The sequence below is a fragment of the Anopheles coluzzii genome, chromosome 3 (genome assembly GCF_943734685.1).
Source record: "Anopheles coluzzii chromosome 3, AcolN3, whole genome shotgun sequence".
In the NCBI taxonomy this organism is placed as follows: domain Eukaryota; kingdom Metazoa; phylum Arthropoda; class Insecta; order Diptera; family Culicidae; genus Anopheles; species Anopheles coluzzii.
In genome coordinates this window covers 43,363,815-43,382,863 of record NC_064671.1, presented here as the reverse complement: position 1 = coordinate 43,382,863, position 19,049 = coordinate 43,363,815, and the positions used below count along the sequence as shown (strand labels likewise).

At 45.9% G+C, this 19,049-nt stretch overlaps 1 protein-coding gene across 7 annotated transcripts in view; it reads left to right on the top strand.

Annotated features, from left to right (window-relative positions):
- The window catches only part of LOC120957121 (protein outspread-like), a 192,275-nt gene that overhangs the window by 159,765 nt on the left and 13,461 nt on the right, over positions 1-19,049 (top strand). The window contains exon 6 of one of the 7 annotated variants that reach the window (XM_040379138.2): positions 4,944-4,997. The exons of the other annotated variants lie outside the window; for them this stretch is intronic. Coding sequence (XP_040235072.2) covers positions 4,944-4,997 — 54 coding nt within the window. The remainder of the gene's footprint in view (positions 1-4,943; positions 4,998-19,049) is intronic. 7 annotated transcript variants of the gene reach the window in all.

Sequence of the window (19,049 nt, the reverse complement as noted above, 5' to 3'; positions counted from 1 at the left end):
ACCGCAACAGGCAAACACACACAGTGGCCGATCGATTTACGGAGAGGAATGGCTTGTGTCATTTCTTTGTATATCTCATTCGTTCCCTGGGCCATTCGTGAACCTGCTGCTGCGCACACACTTGCAACCTGTCCCTGGAAAAGTGCCCCCAGTGTCAAGTGCGGCAAAGATCACGCAAAGGGTTCAAGGTGCCCGGGCGAAGTAATTCAAGGCTATCAAACAGAATTATGAAACGTATTTTGAAAGGCTGAAACGTAAGGATGAACTGGAAAAAGCAGAGAAAGAGATATATTTAAATTGATCAATTTTTAAATAATTCATTTAGTTGTGTTTTTGTGTTTTTTTAATTTTATTAAAGTTTCATTTTTATATTAATGTTAATTTGTTTGGAGAATGATTTTTCACCGGGCCATATCACATTGACGTGCTATATCTTTTCTTTTTTTATTTTCAATTCTCAAAATAATTTTATTATTTGTCCCCCAAGATGAAAAAGTTGTTTTCATCTCAGTCAAAAATGGTGAAAAATGGCTGTAATAAGTATTAAATTCCTGTACTAAGAACAAACAGCAGATTAGATACGACAATTCAACTACTTACTTACGTTTAAACTACAATTTTGAATCCCTATAGCAATCGTTCCTCAAACACAAAAATGCTGCCTCCCTTATTTGTGACGCCTTTTCTTCAACACATTAACGGGCGGGGCGCATCGGAAAGATACTTTCAATTAAATAGATCCGATCTAGCGTATCGCGGTATCCCCGCGAGCAAACCACGGCAATACCATGGCGACTTTTAATACCTCTTCGCGTGTGAGGTTTAATTTGAGCCTCCGAGTTGCAAGTTGTTTACTTCGTTAGCGCTACCCAATGGTCCTTATTTCTACCAGATCAGTGCCGAGGATGCTGCTTGCAGCGGTGATGACGGCACCAAGCGGCCGCTACATTTTCCCTTCCCGGAGTCAATTTCAACATCGGAACGATGATCTGCCTTCTGCCTTGATGCTCTACGGAAGGAGATGAAGATGAATGATTTTTTATCTTGTGTTTTATTTTTCCCCCTTTCCCCATCTCCCTCGTTGGGTGCGTTCTTTCCTCGCATGATTATTTCTGGATCCTGCATGTAAAAAAATCTACAGCGCACCCCGTTGACGCATACCAGGAAAGCGCAGCAAAGGATCTCGTACAGCTAGACCCCAGACGAACGCTCCGGGGGACATGCGCGATTGCGGGCTAATAAAATGTTATGTTCCAATCCCGCGCGGCTCGTTCAGCGTGGCGCTCAGTAAACCGATGGAACCGATCCTAGATCTCTAGCGTTCGCCGCGCATCCTTCAGGCAAGATTCGTGCCGTCCGATTAGCTCGGCACTGGCGCATTCGCAGGCAAGGGAATAATTACGCATAAAGTTTAATTAAAATTAATGAATTTTATAAATAATACAGTTTATGGGCACGCACACCGGTACGTATCTTTGATGGGTGAATATCGATCGTCCTTAGAGTATGGGCCTATCTGTTCGCCTTGATCTTGCAAGAAGCGATGTTCCAACAGGACACCGTATCCATGCCGGATACGGGTAGAGAGTGGCAATGTCTCGTTCGAAATCTGGTGGAAAACTTTCATGTTAGCGTGACATTAAAGCCTCGATCGGATCGCTTATAGTCACACAAACAGCTCCACCGGTACCGGTAGTTAATCATTTTCGATTAACATTGCTGCTGATCGGCAAGCGCGCGCTGGCGTGATTGATCGGAGAGTGTGCGTAGTGACAGCAGTGTCACAGCGTGTCGAGGGGGAAACTCGCACTCAAATCATCATAAATTATGCGCGCGTGCATTCGCTGTTTGTCCTACGCAGCTACGTAATGACGGTAATTTTCAAGATGAGTTTTATGTGTTGATATTTCACTGTTTGTGCGCTTGTCCGCGTAAAGCTCGAGCCAGCCGTCGTCAGCCGTCTATTATGGTCACTCGGATGCCGGATAGAAAGTGAACCCTTAATTAGCGCCACATCCGTTTTCACGTGCAGTGAGCTATAGCTTAAAAATAGTGGCTCAACTAAACTTTGAATGGAGCGTTGATGTTTTAAATTCGTTTAAAATCGGACTTATAAATTTAATGCATTTTAAATTCAGTTTTCTGTTTCGAGTGGAGTTATCGCGCTTCCGTTTAATAGGTATTTTACGACACCATTAAGATCCAGCTCATAAGCTACTTAAAAGTAAGTTGAAGGCATGAAATGTAAAACCTCGCACACATACACACACACACAATGATTCTTTCGATCGTTCGAATCACGACCGAATTATCCACGACCGGGTGTAAATAAAGACATAAAATTCATATTCGCTCCACACACGCCGGACGATCGTGCGTGGCTTGTATGTGCATTGCAAACGACTTGCATCACGCGTCACTCTGCAGCCGGCGATTATCCCACGGCTCCACCAGTCCAATAATCCAGCACCTATCGCGCTCACGGACGGTTCGGTCGGCCGTATGCTAAATTAATAGATCCACATCAAGAAATCGCACCATCAATCGCACCGAAATGTGATCCATCCTGTGGTCACTATCACAGGCTTCCCAGGGGCTTTCGATCCGCATCGCATCAGCCCATCGCTCGATGACAGCCACACAACAGCTCGGTTTGATTGAGCGCCCGATCGAGACGCGATGATAAGAACCGGCATCCGTGTTTTCCTTCGAGTAGGAATCTACTACTCAATCGAAGCTACTTAAGCAAAGAGTGGTGCGGGGTGGGGCGGAGTAGGAACATCGCGGCAATGTACCCTTGACCTTTCGTCTTGCCTCATACTGCTGCATTCGGGTACTGCACGACTTTACGACTTTTGCGTCGTGTATCGAGCGCTGTACTGCAAGCGCATCACGAAAGAAATGGAATACCGGAGTGCGAAATCAAAAGAAACCCCATTGCGGTGCGTGATCTAGATAGTGATCGGAGCTGACGAGGAGTTGCAAATGGCTGATTTCTTCATTTCAATAGCAATTGGCAAGTACAAGAAACTAAGATTGTGTCGGAATAGTGAGGTAGTTTTCGAAACCACTTCACTTGACAGTAATTTTGCGTAATAGTTTATTGTAGGGCCATTGTTGTAACATTGATGGGATTGGAAAATATTTTTATAACAATCAAAAATATTGAAAATATTTAAACTAGTGTTTTAATACAAACAATATTTCAAATACGGGTCAACATCATAAAATCAAAAATAAACTCAAAGGTTCGTCGCATGCCGCCAAATTTAGCCTTGAACGAAGCGTTGAAATCTTTCGTTATCGCGCCTAACGTTTCCCACGCATTTTTGCACCGTTACGGTAGGGAACGGTGTCGTAATTTGCTTACACCAACCTGCCGCTCATCACACAATACCAGAAAAGAGGAAGAGAGAGCGAGAAAGAAATAAAGGGAAAGAGGGAAGAGGGACCATTGATCGATAAACGATTTCACTTTCATTTCATGGCTTTCTACCATCGGTCGCCCGCACTTCGCGGTGTTGGCTGCTTCCTGTTTACCGGGCAGCCACTGACCAGCCCCGCTCGGCAGTCCTGACTACACGTCGCAACAGCAAAGCCCCTGTACCTAAAATGGATCTTAAACGTTCAGCTGACGGGAACTTTAATTAACAGACCGAACAGCGGTGGTGGTAGAAGAAAGTCTGCGCGAATCACGCTGCCAAACGTTGAGGAGTGCGCGGGAAGCGAAAGCATGTGGAACCTTATCTTAATATGCGTGCCACATATACGCACACACACACACACAAAGGCGCGCGCTCAATGAACGGCACCGAATTCGGTGCGGTCGTTGTCGATTGTCGACGATTTTCGCTTTCGATTAACTACTGGCCATCTCACACCGTTGACATTCATTCACCGCTTAATGCTTCATTCGAAATTCCCCCAAAAATAAGATGCACACGGCCTTCCACCATCTCTGTGCCGACTTAATGAACATGCGAAGGTGAGGGTCTTTAATAGCTCCCTTCCAAGCGGAAATGAGCCCCACCGCCTCCTCTCCTTTTCGGGGCTGTCGCACGTTCGGTGGATCGTGTTCGATTACTTATCGTGCTGCGGCCACCGAAAGAAAGCACAGCAGCTTTTATGTTTCCGCTCGCGATCCAGTTCGCTTCAGCGTTGCATGTGAAGCATTGCCAGCACCTCCGCTGCTACCCAACCAGCAATTCGGATGTTGATCAGCGCTGGGGACACAATTTCTGTGATTAATAGCTTCCGAACGATGTCTTTCGGTTTTACCTACATTGTCGCATCGTTTTTGGAGATGGAATGAACCTGAAGGCAGTGAGCAGACCAATTTTAAAACCTTTTCCTTTCCTGCTTTGTCATTACTGGGCACACGGAGAGAGAGACTGTTTTTTTTCGTTCCACCATACTTCTCACTGCTTTCGCGTGGTCACACATGTTTCGGGCACGTTGTCAGCGAATTAACGGGCAAACGGGCAACGAATTAATCACTGGAGTGTACCTTCGGCGTGTCGCCTTACAGTTCGGTGGTTTTCTCACGCGTTAATCGCGACTCGAGTCAATCGTGCACGGTTTTATCGAGTCTTTTTTCGTTTACGTGCTCGGTTCGATTCCGATTCGGACGGTGGGAAATGGAAGCGATTGCTAGAATTATACATGCTTATGTAAATGTCAACTGATTCGCCGCTCGGGAAAAGGGTTTTACTGCGCTAGCTTCCGATCGGTTACCGCTGCTTAATGGTTCACATCCTTTGTTAGGTATGAAAATTAGTATTTTGTAAGCAGACGGTAAGCTAGCCGTAGAGAATTACTAATTGATTGAAGTTTATCAGTAGACCTACATAATTTTGAATATTTAACATACAAATAGAGATACAGCGTGTTCAATTTTAAAGACTCATTTCTAAACATCCCTTTTTTCTCTTTTTTATTTCCAGGTGAGCAAGACGATATTGATTCTGGAATTGATTCGCACATCGAACCTGGTGCAGGTAAATGTCGATCATTACCCAACGAAACACGCAAATATTTATACCGATCAATTTCATTTAGCAAACTCCCTGTACTACCTTTATTAGCCTTTTGCCAACCCCCGCATCTCGAGCCGAGAGAAAATGTTTACCCAGAATCATTTACGTTTGACAAATTGCACACTATTTCTGCTTGATGCATTCGACATCGATATCCAGCAGCAGCTGCATTGCAAAAAGCAACTGCGCCAACCAAGCTCACTGTCGATCGTGTCGACTGTAGTTATAATTTTCCCTTCTTTTTGCGTAATTTCCACACTGATTGCCTCCATACGCGCGCGCCGTTAGCGTGCAAATGAGCGGGTCGCCCAAAAACATTGCACCACCACCATCCACGTCCGGAATGGAGCGGATGTGCCCATGGATTGCCAACCACTCGGCTGCCAGGAACGGACCTTACCCAATGCTACCGATTTTTCCAATCCGAACACAAACGACGGCCTGGTGGGTGCGTGTTAGAAACTGTATACACCAGATGTGCTGTTGTTGCCAGTGCTTGGACCCGGTTCAGCCTCTAATGATCTACTCTCCCCATTTCTGCTCACAACCTGTTCACCGATCGATGTAGATGCTGCACCATCAGTACAGTGTTTGTTGGGGTATTTCTCTATTTTTTCCTCTGCACGCAGTATCCCAGCTATAGACAAGCGTAAGAGATACACACCGCATACATCCGCCAAACGCGCAAATGAATTCTCGATCGACGGATCTCGATGAGCGAACCGAATGGCATACGCCCCTCCGCCACCGAGGACTATTCAATTTTAATTGCACAATATATTCACCCGTTTATTATTTTAATCCAATACTTTACGGACGCTAATCACATACTTTGCCAACCGTCTTGGCCAGCCATTGGTACCGGCATTATCCTGGTGGCCAAATGCGGTCACGCGCTGCTGTTCGGTGGTGTGCACGGTGTCGTGATTTCGGTGTGCATGCAGGGTAAAATATGCACCGCACAGTCATTCTGCAGTTTTGCACTACAGCATCAGATACACACACACATGACGGCACGTCATATTTCTAGTCATGCTTTCCGTTGTGCGGAGGCAATTGGCGAGAGGTTGAAAGCTTTGGTGCCGTGACCAGGATCACTCATTTGCAGTAAACAAACAAGGGGACAAATTAAAGCGCAGGAAAGAGGGAAGAGCAAAAACATGGACAGTACCAATGTACCTTCTCCCCATTAGCTCATTAAGGCTGCCCAGAAAATTAAGAGAGGAAACGATGGAATAAAGGCAAAAAAGATAAATAAAAATAAAACATCGCCTTTTATAGAAGTACTGGGTGCAGAGAGTAGCTCAACCACACGATGACAAATGATACGATGGGTGGAGTTTATCAAAAGTTCAGTCAATTGCCAGGATTGTAGCAGCAGCAGGATGCGACGATGTGATAATAAGATAGTAACGTCACAATCAACCTGACAGCTGGTAGATCCCCCCCCCCCCTCGAACGGTTCGTTGTTCAATTAAAGCTTTGAAAAAGCACAAAACACAGTTATTTTCAACCATCTAACGGTCACCACCGAAACTGCGCCATCGTTGACCGTGCGATCAGGTGTGACACTTGGGTGCGAACGATCGATCCATCGTTCGATTGCACCGTTTGGGTGTGGCACTGACTGACCAGCAAGGTGCTTTAGCCCATGCCTCGATCGATGCAACCCATTGCATCGTCGGAGCGGATTAGCGGATGATTAATAACTTTCACAGCAACGGGTAGTGCAGCCCATGTTTACGCATGTCTTTGCTGTCGATCTTGGGGACGTATGTAATGGACGCCACGGCCTTGGGCACCATATGCTTTGATTTATGATATGTGGTCAATCGTAGCTCGTAAAACTTGTCTGTCTGTCTGTTTGCACCGTTGCGGATTTGCAATGGTGTGGTGTTTTGTTCGTGTTGCTTTGATTGTATCGTATTATTAGTGGTCGCGTTTGTCCTTTTTCTTCAGTTACGCAGAATTAAGCTGCAAAATAATGCTTACAAGTTGCGAAAGATATTGGCTTATTTGCTGTCTACGATGCTTAATATCTGGAATTGTTTAACGGATGTGAACAATCCAGTGCCGTAATGAATGCAACACGATCAGTACATATAAGATCAATTGCAGCGCGAAATAAATAGTCTGATGTTGTGCAAATTTCTCAAGCAAATGGTACATTTCTCCCATCTTCCCTTTACAACCTGCACAATTATCTTTGCGTGCGTAACAAAATGCATCACACGAAAGCCCTTTGCCAGATCCGTAAATTAGCAATCATTGCAAGACCGTTACTGGCGCTCCCGATCACCATAATAATGATGATAATGGTGATGATGATGGGCACGATAATGGCTATGAAATAAAACAATCCGTTCTTGGTTGGTCGGCTTTTTTGTGTTGACTTGTGCACTCGATTACTCGCATTACGCATACACCTTGTATCGATTCCGGGCGCACTACTAATGCAGGGGGGGTATTAAATAGCATATTAAATTCACTAACGCCTGTTGCCAGCGTTTGAAGAGAAATTCATGCGGAGCACACTCACCTGGAGCCGGATTGCAGCACACGAACAAACAGCAACCCAAGGGGGCCCGGATGACGCGCTAAAGTTATGTAGCACCTTAATGGCGAATCATTTCCCGTACATGTTTTATGGAGACCGCTTGCCCAGCTCGTACCGGCTCGGCTTGACCCCGGCCCTGGGTCAGGCCGGTGCTGCCGTTCGGGAATGTTTCGTATCGTAACCGTGCCGCTGCATGGCTACACTCCCTACCGAGTGACAACAATGTTGCAAGCGGTTAAGCTCATGGTACTGCCATCACTTTAATCGACGATTCCATGTTTTCCGGGCGGTGTGTATGTGTGTGTGTCCGACCCAAACACCGTATGTGGGATTTTGCTTTCCCCTCGTTCTCCCATTGGCAAGGAGAACAAAATAATAATAATAATAATAAAAACCTTCAACATTCCATTCCCCGACCACGGCTGTGGCCCAACCACGGGGCTCGCTTTGCAAAGCGCAGCGAGACACTGGAACACTGGAAAGCCGTTTGTGCAAGCTAATCCTGTGATTGACCATCGATCGACCCGTTTGCTTTCGATTCACTGCTGACCTTTCAAGGATGCTCATAAACGCCTCCCCCAAAACGTCTTGAATTGCCGGCTAGAAACGTTACCTTTGGCTACAGAAGGTATTCCAATAAACACTATCGAACCTATAGATTCTTGCCAGCAGACCCTTCTGTGTGACCCTCGCCATTGCAGTGCGGAAAATACAGTTGGTTGCTACACACAAACCACCCTGTACCTTCTCGAACACGCATGCAGGCATACACGTTCGTGTAAGTGACCGTTTAACTCTAGTTCTATCGAGACCGAACCAGGGTAAGAAAAAGCTCCAATGCAAACACGACGCCACTTAGCCACACACAAATTGGCGCCGGCTCCATCAGAAGCGAAACTGACAACTGGCTCAACAAAACGGTGCAGTTGATCTATCCTGACGCATTATTATTATTACATCATCTCCATCCAGCGCTGCTCGGCGTTACACGTCCGGCGTCCGGTATGCTGTCAAAACGTCCCCCGTCCCATTATCTGCTGCCTTTCCCCCCTCCCAACGGGTATGACGGCTAATTGTCAACGTGACACTTATCCGTCCACCAGACGTCCGCGGGGCACTACAGTAATAAGCGTAGCTTTTTGTAACCGTTTCCACTTCAAGCACCAGTAGCCAGCACAGAATGTGGCCCCAACACAACCCAGGTGGCCCGTCGGTGTGGTGCTGCTGGGCCAAAAAATTAGACAAAGGGCGATACTTACATCCCAGGCGGCAGTACACACCCGGACAGCAGTCCACCTTCAATACTTTATTTTCAATTTCACAAAAAAAAACTTTACCCCGATCGTAGCCAATTAAAAGTCAATTCATAAAAATGCAAATTTGTGGTCTGTCCTCAGGGGAGCGGGACTAGCCAGCGCGGAGAAGTTGTGCTGCCTTGTTGCATTCTTCTGGAGCGTAAGAATGCAATTCCCTTCGCCTGCCTCGGTCTCGGTGGCACCAATTGAACTCCAACAAGCGCCGCGTCTCTATTCCTTCCGCGCTCTGCCGCAGTCCAACTCGTTGTGGCAGCGCAGTGCCGTGTCAACGACAAACTATGATGACATTCTGGAGTCACCAAAGTGTACAGAACTGCTCTGAAGCAACCGGGGGGCGGTAGGAGAACACGCAACCGATCCTTCGCCTCGGTTGGAACTCTTAATTGGTATCGTTGCGATCATATTCTCGCATCATTGGGCACACTTCAATTAATATTTATGGTCCTGGAATCGGATCGAATCGAGGCAGCAGTGGACGGCGACGGGTGGAGGTTGGTGGATAAACCTTCACCGTTTCGTCCCCAACCCGCAAGACTCACCACCGTCCTAGAATCGGGCGGTATGAAGGGACAGAATAAACAACAAACAAACACTAATTTAAATGTACAATCCCGCGTGTGCCCATGTGTGCATGAACGGTACCAGTATCAAAGGCCGGTTGTGGTGATGGTGGCGGAGTTCTCCCGAGTCCCTATAAATCACGCTACGCTACTTCTTCTTCTTCTGCGGAGAGGAGAGCGAGAGATTGAGGGAAGGGGTTAAAAGCAGGGAACTGTACGGTGCACGGTGCATCAACCTACGGCGGCCCGTAGTGTACACAAGAAGCGGTGGTACGCTTAATCCTGCTCGCGCTACACGCTAGCTCTTTCACACGCCCTGGCGCAGATCGTACGCGGCGCGATCATTATCGCAAAATTGCATATGCACTAGCACTCCCAGGCATCATCCACACTCCCTTGCGGCTTACCCTGCGAGTGGGTGGTTTGGTTTGGTTGGCGCAAACCACTTCGACTATTAGATGGGAATCGGTTGGCAATAGTTGGCGAGGAAATTTATTAATCCCCTCAAGGACCCACCCTCCGCATCACTACCCCGCTAACGAAATCAGCCTGATCACCACCATCTAGATGGGTGCTTGAGTGTGTAAAGCTCTTGAGCCATTGCTTCGATATCCATTTCCCATAGATTTTATCTAGAAGTAGATGACACTGGCGGATCTTCCAAGCGGAAAAGGTTAATCATCATATCTTGCTAGTCAATGAATAACCAATGAGAAACATTTTAATGGCTTAAGAACCTCAGTTCACTGCCGCTAATCTCATTACACAGGTGAGATATTTTATCGCCAGACATCTTCATGTTTCAGTATCTTAAATAAAAAAAAAACTGATAGTTTGAATTTCGACCCCAATATATCGACTCGATCGACAAGGGCCAAGAAATTCGATCTGATCATCTATATCTCATACAAATTCTTGCTCCAATATGAGATCGGCCTCGCTCATCCACCTCCAGTGTGCAATATGATCCTGTGCTGTTTCCCCAAGGAAGTCATCCATCTGATTCGGAAACACAACAGGTGTAAAATTTAACTCCTCTTCCATTTCACCCAAACGACATTCAATGTGTGTAGAACACGTTCTTTTCTCCCCCTATCATCCCCGCGATGGCTATCGATTTCGTACCACCCAATGGTCGGAGATAGCTCCAACTTCACAAACGCCTTCACAAACGTGTAAAGTGGGCATGTTAATATCGGCCTCCCCCAGTGTCCTCGGCCCGGATTGCCCTATTCAAACAAAGCGTGGAAAATCATGTGGAGTTCGAAAAACGCAGACGCAGCATGCAACAGCTCTAACTCCAGACACGGTTGCTGCGCCGAAGATAACTTATCATTATCCCGCCAGACTTCGGGACAGAAACCGACAATTTTGAGCGTACACCATGAAATGTGAGACTTGTCATAACATGCTACCAGTCGGCGGTTTAGCGGGACGACGCGAGCACGAACCACCGCGAGAATCCCAGGGGTAGCGTTCTCACGAACGCAATCGAATCGCAATCTGATCTGAACTTCGTTCTCAAGACAGCAGCCAAAGCGAGCGAACCGTTCTGGTGCTGGTGTCCGTTTGTGCACCTCTCACCGCTCCTCCGGTGGCGTCTCGAATGTAGCATAGATGCGCTTGAACGAAAACGAAAACGAACACGAACTCACGAGGGTGGTGTGAACGGGCTCGGCGGGGCAAAAGAAAACCAATGCTCGGGACAAGGGAAAACAATCCATAAATTATAACAAATATTCATGTTGTTACGGATCCGCGCAGCAAAACCGTGGGGCGTCCGGTACGGTGGTGTTCGAGGTGTACGGCGATGATGGGCCGGCATTTTCTCGTGGTCGTGGTCTAGGAGTCGTCCGCATCGCAGACGAAGAGAGAACACTCTTGTGGATGTGGTTGTTTTCGGAAGAACTATCGAAGGTATTCTTGCCCAAAGAACTTTGGAGTTTGCGCCAAGGTAAACATTGAACCAGGGTTTCCATTTCCACTTATGCGTCCCACCGTCTTCGGAGGTCAACATTGGAACAACGAGCTAGATTTTTGCCCCTGCGGAGTTGCACATCCACCGCTCGGAAATGATAGTGAGTGATGCATAAATAATTACCCACTCCCTGAAGTGCAGTGGACCCCATGACCGGCGTATCCATCGGGCAGCTAGCAGGGCTGGGATCATACGAGCCCAAACGAAAACACTCCTGCCCTCATAGATCAACCACTACGCACTGGTTTGCTGGTAATTGGGACGCCCTTGTGAGGTTCACTCTGCTTCTCTCTCTCTCTCTCTGTTCCTCTAAGATGCGTACTAGAGACGAGTTCAGATTTTGTGCTGGAATCAGTGTTCTGGAAACCAGACAAGAACTACACCTAGACAACCTCTTCTTCCCATTTCCTCTGCTCGGGTAGAACAAAGGTCTCCCTTTGCTGTGTGGCGCATTCAACACGGAACAATTACCAACGGCTCGGGTCGAACTTCGGAAGCAAACTCTCCTCCCGGGTCGAGCGGTAATCGATGCTAGTTAGTAGGATGCACAGCTTCTTTCTTCCACCCCGCTTGCCGCGAACGGATTTGTTCTCGTTCTCGTCATTCCCGTGTCTCGAGACACAAGCGCCAGACAACTTCGGCAGCGGCCGCTAATCAACCCGGGGTTGCAATTTGCATAAAAATTAACCGGTAATATGAACAAATTAAAGTCGAACAAATGAGTGGCAATTATTTCGGTAGTCGCATCGCATTGTTATTGCTGTTGTTTGCGACGAGACTCTAGAACAGCGTCGGTCAGGATGAACAGAACAAAAACCGTGTTGCTAACTGCATAAAGAATGCTATTATGGAAGCTATAAGTGAACCAGTAGTAGTCCAGCAGTGCGGCCTCCAAAACCTTTAGTCACCGCGTTGATTATGTTGCTGACACTAGATTCCTGCACTGAATCAACAGTGGCGGACTGCTCTTGCCGCCATGTTATTCCTGTACAACTACTGGAATTCTGGCATTATCGCAAGCCACCCTACCGTAGATTCTTGCACGTTTTCGCACGCTCTACATGGAGGAGATCATGGGCGCAACACGGCACGCGGATGGTGAACTACTTTACTACGTTGCTTTGCCGTTTTGCCGTCTCGATCGTGCAAAAACTGCAAAAAAATACAACAGCATATGCACCACCGAAAACGGAACCCGAGGTTACACACGATCAAACATGATGTTCTCGTTCGCCTTCACCCCCTCTGCAGGGTGACCCAGGGTAGCGAACACGGCAGCAAGGATGTTAACAAGTGGAATAAAACATAATTTACCCCGTCGTTTGTGTGACTCACGTTTGCTACGGTGCAATCGGGAATTAGAAGTTTGCTGGCTCGAGCCTAAGCAAACCGTGCCGTCGTTTCCTGCCGACAATCATGATAATAAATATAACACTATGCTGTAACGTGCAGGTGCCATTACCATGTGTAAATCAGAACAGAATATCTCAGGAAACAATAATTCTTTTGCCAGCTTCAAGGACACTCAAACCCCATTCTAAACGATCACACCACAGCGAAGAGAGACAGATTTTTTGCTTAAAGTGAGACATAAAGGCACTTCAAACTAAACGCTTTTTTTTTTTGCTATATAACAAATCTCCGATTACCGTTCGAAACAAAACGAGTCTAAACACCCGATCCGGTGCACTTGTTGTCGGCCAAGGACGGCCACGGCGAACGAAAATGTGCACAGAGCGTTTATGTCACCCGTTGCACTTTGCAGGCGCGCGCGCGTGTGTGTGTGTGCTTATTTGTCAACGGGTTGTTTCGATACGATTTATTGCTTCACCAAGCAGTTGCCCGGACGGTCTCGCGGTTGCGGCGGTCAAAAAAGGCCAACACTAGAAACCGAATCGTAAAACAAACGCCAGCTCGTAAAAGTGAAGACACACGGTAAACTTGCAGCTTGCCCGTTTTGCCCATCAAGTGCTGCGAGAATGTGCGTATTTTATGGCGTATTTTATGTTCAATGGTTTCGATTTCTGGATTGCGATGCGGCACCAACCGCTGCTAGGCGGCCAACTTTAAGCACACTTTAATATCCATTATCCTTGTGCAACTATGAAACACAAACTAACCAACTACTCAAGCGTCCATGTGTGTGTGGGTACATTGTTTGAGAAATTATAATAATGAAAAAACACGAACGGAAAGGATCGCCGGGGTTTTTTTTATTATCCTTCACTAAATTATACGTATTTCCCCCCTCCCATAGAACGTGCTGCAGTGTGTGCTATTTTCCCGTAGCCTTTTTCTGCACCCGTCTTAATCACTCGCTTGATTTACTGCCACCGTTAATGATGTGCTTGTTCGACGAAACTGCAACTCAATCTCAGTTTTCTACTCTGCGCTCGTTTTTTGCCCTTTAATCACCAAACTAAACGCATTCTAGACTGCACGACACCCACCACGTGCCCGCTGCACTCACCCCGTCCTTGGTTGGGCGGAAATTAGTGGCCTATTTACTTTATTTAATAGTTGTTATTACTTATTACATTTCGCATGGGCGACGCGTCCCACTGTCGCTAATAAAGCCGGTAACGAGCATCTGTGCTGTGGATGCGACTGTGGATCGGATATGTATAAGTTTTCATTTCATTCCTGCTCCCGACAGCAATTACAAGTAGCTAGACCAGACACACCGACCAGCGGGGTGAATGGGGAACAGGGAAGCAGAGGCATTGAAGGCATGTCGATCAATCTGGTCTGCAGGCTGGTCTGGTGCGCGTTCCGCAGGATAGCGTGCCTGTGTGTTTGCCCTGCGTTGCTTTTCGGAAGACGCTGAAACCTTCCAACTCGATAATAAGCCCTCACCCGTCGCCTTAATGAGTGTTTGTGGATCCTCATTCCTGGCCCTGGCTGGGGCACGTCATTGAGCGCTGCGATCGGTAGATGAGCGCTGAGTTGTGGTCAATCCGTCGCGAAATGATACGCCGCATCGGGATCATTGCATCGTATGCGGTGGACGTCGATCACGGCGGTCGAGTTGTGATAGCCGGCCGGGACGATTTTTTAATGGAAAAGCAATAAATGTGGAAGTGTTCAGCGGTGGTCACAGCGGCGGACCAATAACGAACACGGGGCGGACAGTTTTTCCATTCCACGCCAGTTGATTGTGTTGCCATTTTCCAGCCCCATTACCCTATCGATAACGGGGATAGCGTGTGGGATCGATGGGGATGCGGGATGGGGACCAAAATGCGGGGAAACCGTCAACGTGTTGTGCATTTTTAATTCACGCCTGTCCCCGACTCCTGGCGTGACGATTCATTAGAGACAAGCTTCTTGCGCCCGGAGAGGATCGGACTGAACGATTCTTTCGTCAAGGTGCTGAGCGGGTATCGTCATGGATTTTAATGTGCTCGTAATATGCGCACATTCTATTGTAATTTGGCGTCCCCGGTGAGGGGGTTTTCTTTATCGTGCCTTGTTTTATGCATGTCGGTTGGGGCAGCAGCATTAAATGCCGGTTGAGGTATTGCTGCTCGGTGCTGTTTGAAGGTCGTCGTATGAGGTTGTATGGTTTTATTGTCTTTAATGCGGAATGGTAATGAACAAGGTTATCATAATGGGGTTTCATTGCTTTAGCATTAGCACAAGGATAAATTGACTAGTACTTACAAGCACATGGTCATAATTAGTCTGAAGATAGTAACTATTTAAAAATTAACTAGATACAATTTACTGTACATAGAGGAGTAGAAATGAAAACATAATTTGATAATATATTCACATAGCAAACAAATATACAAGAAACAATTGATTCATAATTAGTAAGGCTCAGATCATTTAGAAATGGGGCACTTTGCATTGCGTGTATCTTTCATACCGTTAATTCAATTGCAAAATTCTTTTGGAAAACATCATCGATTTTGTTAAAAAAATAAAAAAAATAAATATTAAATATAAATATAAAAAAATAAATAAATATTTTTGTTTAAAAAATATATATAGAGGAAAAAAAATATTATTCGTTTTTTCCAAGAAATTCCCCAACTTTTCTTTTGATATCGCCTATCAGCAGGCGCACAACTGCTTTAGTCACTGATCTGGTCAGTAAATTCCACCAATTCTACATTTGTATGATGTCCTTAGTTACTGTTCTATTTTTCTATAATTATTGTTTCATCATTGCCCAATATTGCTCTCTTGGGCGAAACTGGGGGCAATTTGGTGGATTCAGGGATTTTGATATTAATTTCACATCATCATCGTTGTACCATTGCGACAATCCCTTGCTATCATAGCAACTTGCTAGATCAGGCCAAAACATGACTGGACCATCAAGAAACAATAAAAAAAAGAAAAAAAGGGACCAAAAAAATGGACCATCAATAAATAGCAAAATTCGTTTCTTAAGGCACTCTTTCTTAAACAAATCCAAAGTCATGTTTTTATTCGTCACAAACACGGTGATCTTTTTGTCACATGAGCAGATTCTTTGTCAAATCGTAAGTTTGTTAGCAAATTTATCAGCGAAAATAAATTTAAATCTGTTGGGGACATTGCCACGAGCATTGCTCTTATACAATTTTACCCCGGAATTTGTTTAAAATCGGCTTTCTCGTAGGTTTTATCATCCATCCAAATGCAACCATGTGGTTTGGCCGGCACTTGATCGTACAGCTTCCGAGCCCGGTTTCTGGCCATTGTTTGTTGTTTCATGTTTCGATTTGGATGTTTACTGTCTCGAAAACACTTAAAACCTTGTCGGAGTTGGTTTCACCGTACAGTAGAGCGGTCGGCGATAAGATTCTTGGCCAAACCGTAGTCCAAGTTGGCTTAGTTTGCACCTTATGACAGTCGTCGGTGTCGGGATTGTACATGAAAAAATATTAGTATGATAGTAAAACAATAGCATAACTTAAGCCGTTTCGTATCTTACTGATCTCTTGCACGATGTCTGCATTTAATCCCAAAGATGTACATTTTAAATCTGTTTTTATCCTTTCGACCATGAATTAAAAAACATATAATAAAATCACGATTTATTTTTTATAGCTCATCAAAACAAAATTACACCTTCCGGAAAAAAATAAACAAAATCGTTGCATTTATTTTGACACAGAACGGACAATAAAAACTGACCATGTTTCACGTGCACAATAAATAGTTCCACTTGCAATTACATTATTACCGTACATCATTCTCATTTGCAAGCGTGATGAATAAATGTTTATTGCGAGTTTCATTTCGTTACACTCCCTTTCAAATTACCCTACCATTTCTCCCCCAAGCATACGGTAACGATTGTAAAATATCACCACGCCGGCGAATCAATTTGCGTGACAATTGCAAGCTAAACCGTGAGTCTATGTAATGCGCCACGCTTAATAGCCACGCGATGTTTAGCGGTACCTGGTGCGAATCGACCAAATCACCGCGTGAATCATAATATTGAAATCTCAATAAAATGAGCGTGTGCGGCATTGGATAAGCTACCGAATCACACCCACCTTGCGGCAATCTAACGATTCCCCTTGCATAAGGCCTGCCAGCCACGACTCGGAGTCGGACGCCTTCTGGGTGTGTAACTTGGCTCGTTCGATTGCCCTGCCAGCCGTAAAAGCCAATCGCCACAATCCAATCGAATGCGAATGGACGTAAGTTTTATGGTACACAACATATCGGCCACTGGCGGGTAGGCATTACACAGGCCTGCTCGAGAGACAGCGGAGCCTCAGGGATAAATCGACGCTTGATCGGGGGGCGGACTCTAATGCGCCCAATCCCATATCGCACCACCGCACAAAGCCCGCTTGTGATCGATCGAGCAACCTTCGAAAGGTGTTGAAAACATCACAAAACTTGCTCCCTTCTCCCATCATCCCTTTTTTGTGCGATCGATAAAGGCTTGGCATAATTTTAGCATAAGCCGCAGCTTTTGATGGATGAAGTTCAACATAACATTCCTTGCTGCTGGAAGCATTTGAGCACGATCGTGCCGCAAGGGGTAACGTATGCGTGAATGTGGCCCCTTTCTGCCATTCCTTGGGTTAAGAAGGATGTCGTGTCTTTTTTCTCAGGCAGAAAGCGAGTCATTAAGAATGCTACACTTTTATGCTACAAAAAAGAGCAACCCATCGGTGCGTGTGTGGCTCTTCTCCTTGAATGATCGTAAGAACCCCAAAAGGGAATGGAGTTGACCGGTGACTTGCTTATTAACACCACCACCATCAGCTACATAGTATTTAGCGCTTCCGAATATTCGTTGTACGTTCGTTCCATCAAGCGATGAATCATTTTTTCCCCGGTGAGTTTGGTAGACTGTTGGTACATGGTGCGCAAATCGTGACTTCTCGTCTGTATCGACACCACCGACAATTATTAGTGGGTCAATGGTTTAAGGACAATTAGGCCCTAGTACGTTACGTTCTCTTCGGATTCTGAGGCTGCGGTGTACACTAGGGTCCAAGTGTAAGCGGTTGAAGAGGGTGTTTGAGTTTTGAGACTTATTTTCGGGAGGTTGTAAGTCGCCACTCATAAGTTCGTGTTGTGATTGGCAAAGAAGTATGTAAGTTTTTGTGATCTTGTAGGCTTTGGAATCAACACGTTTGAAGTAACATTTACAATAATTTATTATTTATCAGGCCACAATTTTTAACACTTTAGTTGAAGAATCAATGCTGGTCCTAAAATAATCAATGAACCAATGCTACTCAGAGATAAAAATAATCAAACAAATTCAAAATCTTAATCTGAAATAGTTGCTCTGAATGAATTATTTATTAAACACAATTTAGTTAACCCTCACTTGACACGAGTCATGATGTAGGATACTTGGAATGATGTTATGGTAATAACTTTCCGATCGTTAACGAAATGTACTATACGTTTTTATGTACTAAGCAGATTTAGTTTAAATTTCCCCAGTTAAAGTTTCAGCTCCTTTTGGATTGAAATCGCTAGCAGAAACCAATCGTCCATGAATGTTTCGCATCCATTCCATCCCTCTGCATAAACAAAAACTGCTCCCCGAGCGCGCTCGTTAACACCCAGCCCTCAGGTGTGCCTTTACGCCAGTCACAGTCGTCGACACACATCGCACGCGATCGCTATCACACCTAATTGCACACCTCACCTTAAAAATCCTGCCCTGGACACGCCGGTCAAACGCCGTGCTCGACAATAAAAACTTTGCACACATGCCGCTTTGTGACGGCGCAATAAGAACTGTGGAGCAAACAACAATCGACGGTCCGCTCGTGGCCCCCTGGGAGATCTGTACGAACTTTAGCCTTGCTTCGTTCACACCTTGGGCAACCCGGTCTAGTAGTAGCCTTGAACTTTCGTCACGCATCCGACACAAGGAGAGGCCTCACATCACAGACCCCCCCCTCCGCAAGGGTAGAGGGGTGTCCATTTAAGGATTACGAGTGAAGGCTTCCTCTAAACTCCAACTGGAAGCGATGCAAAAGAACGGAGACGTAGCTCATCGTCAGCATTACTTCCGCTCCTGCATGGGGGGGGATGATAGCATTTTTGCCGCTGGACGACCAATTAGCCCGGATCGGACCGAACGCGCGACAGGACCGAATCGACGGGGCCCGATAATGATAG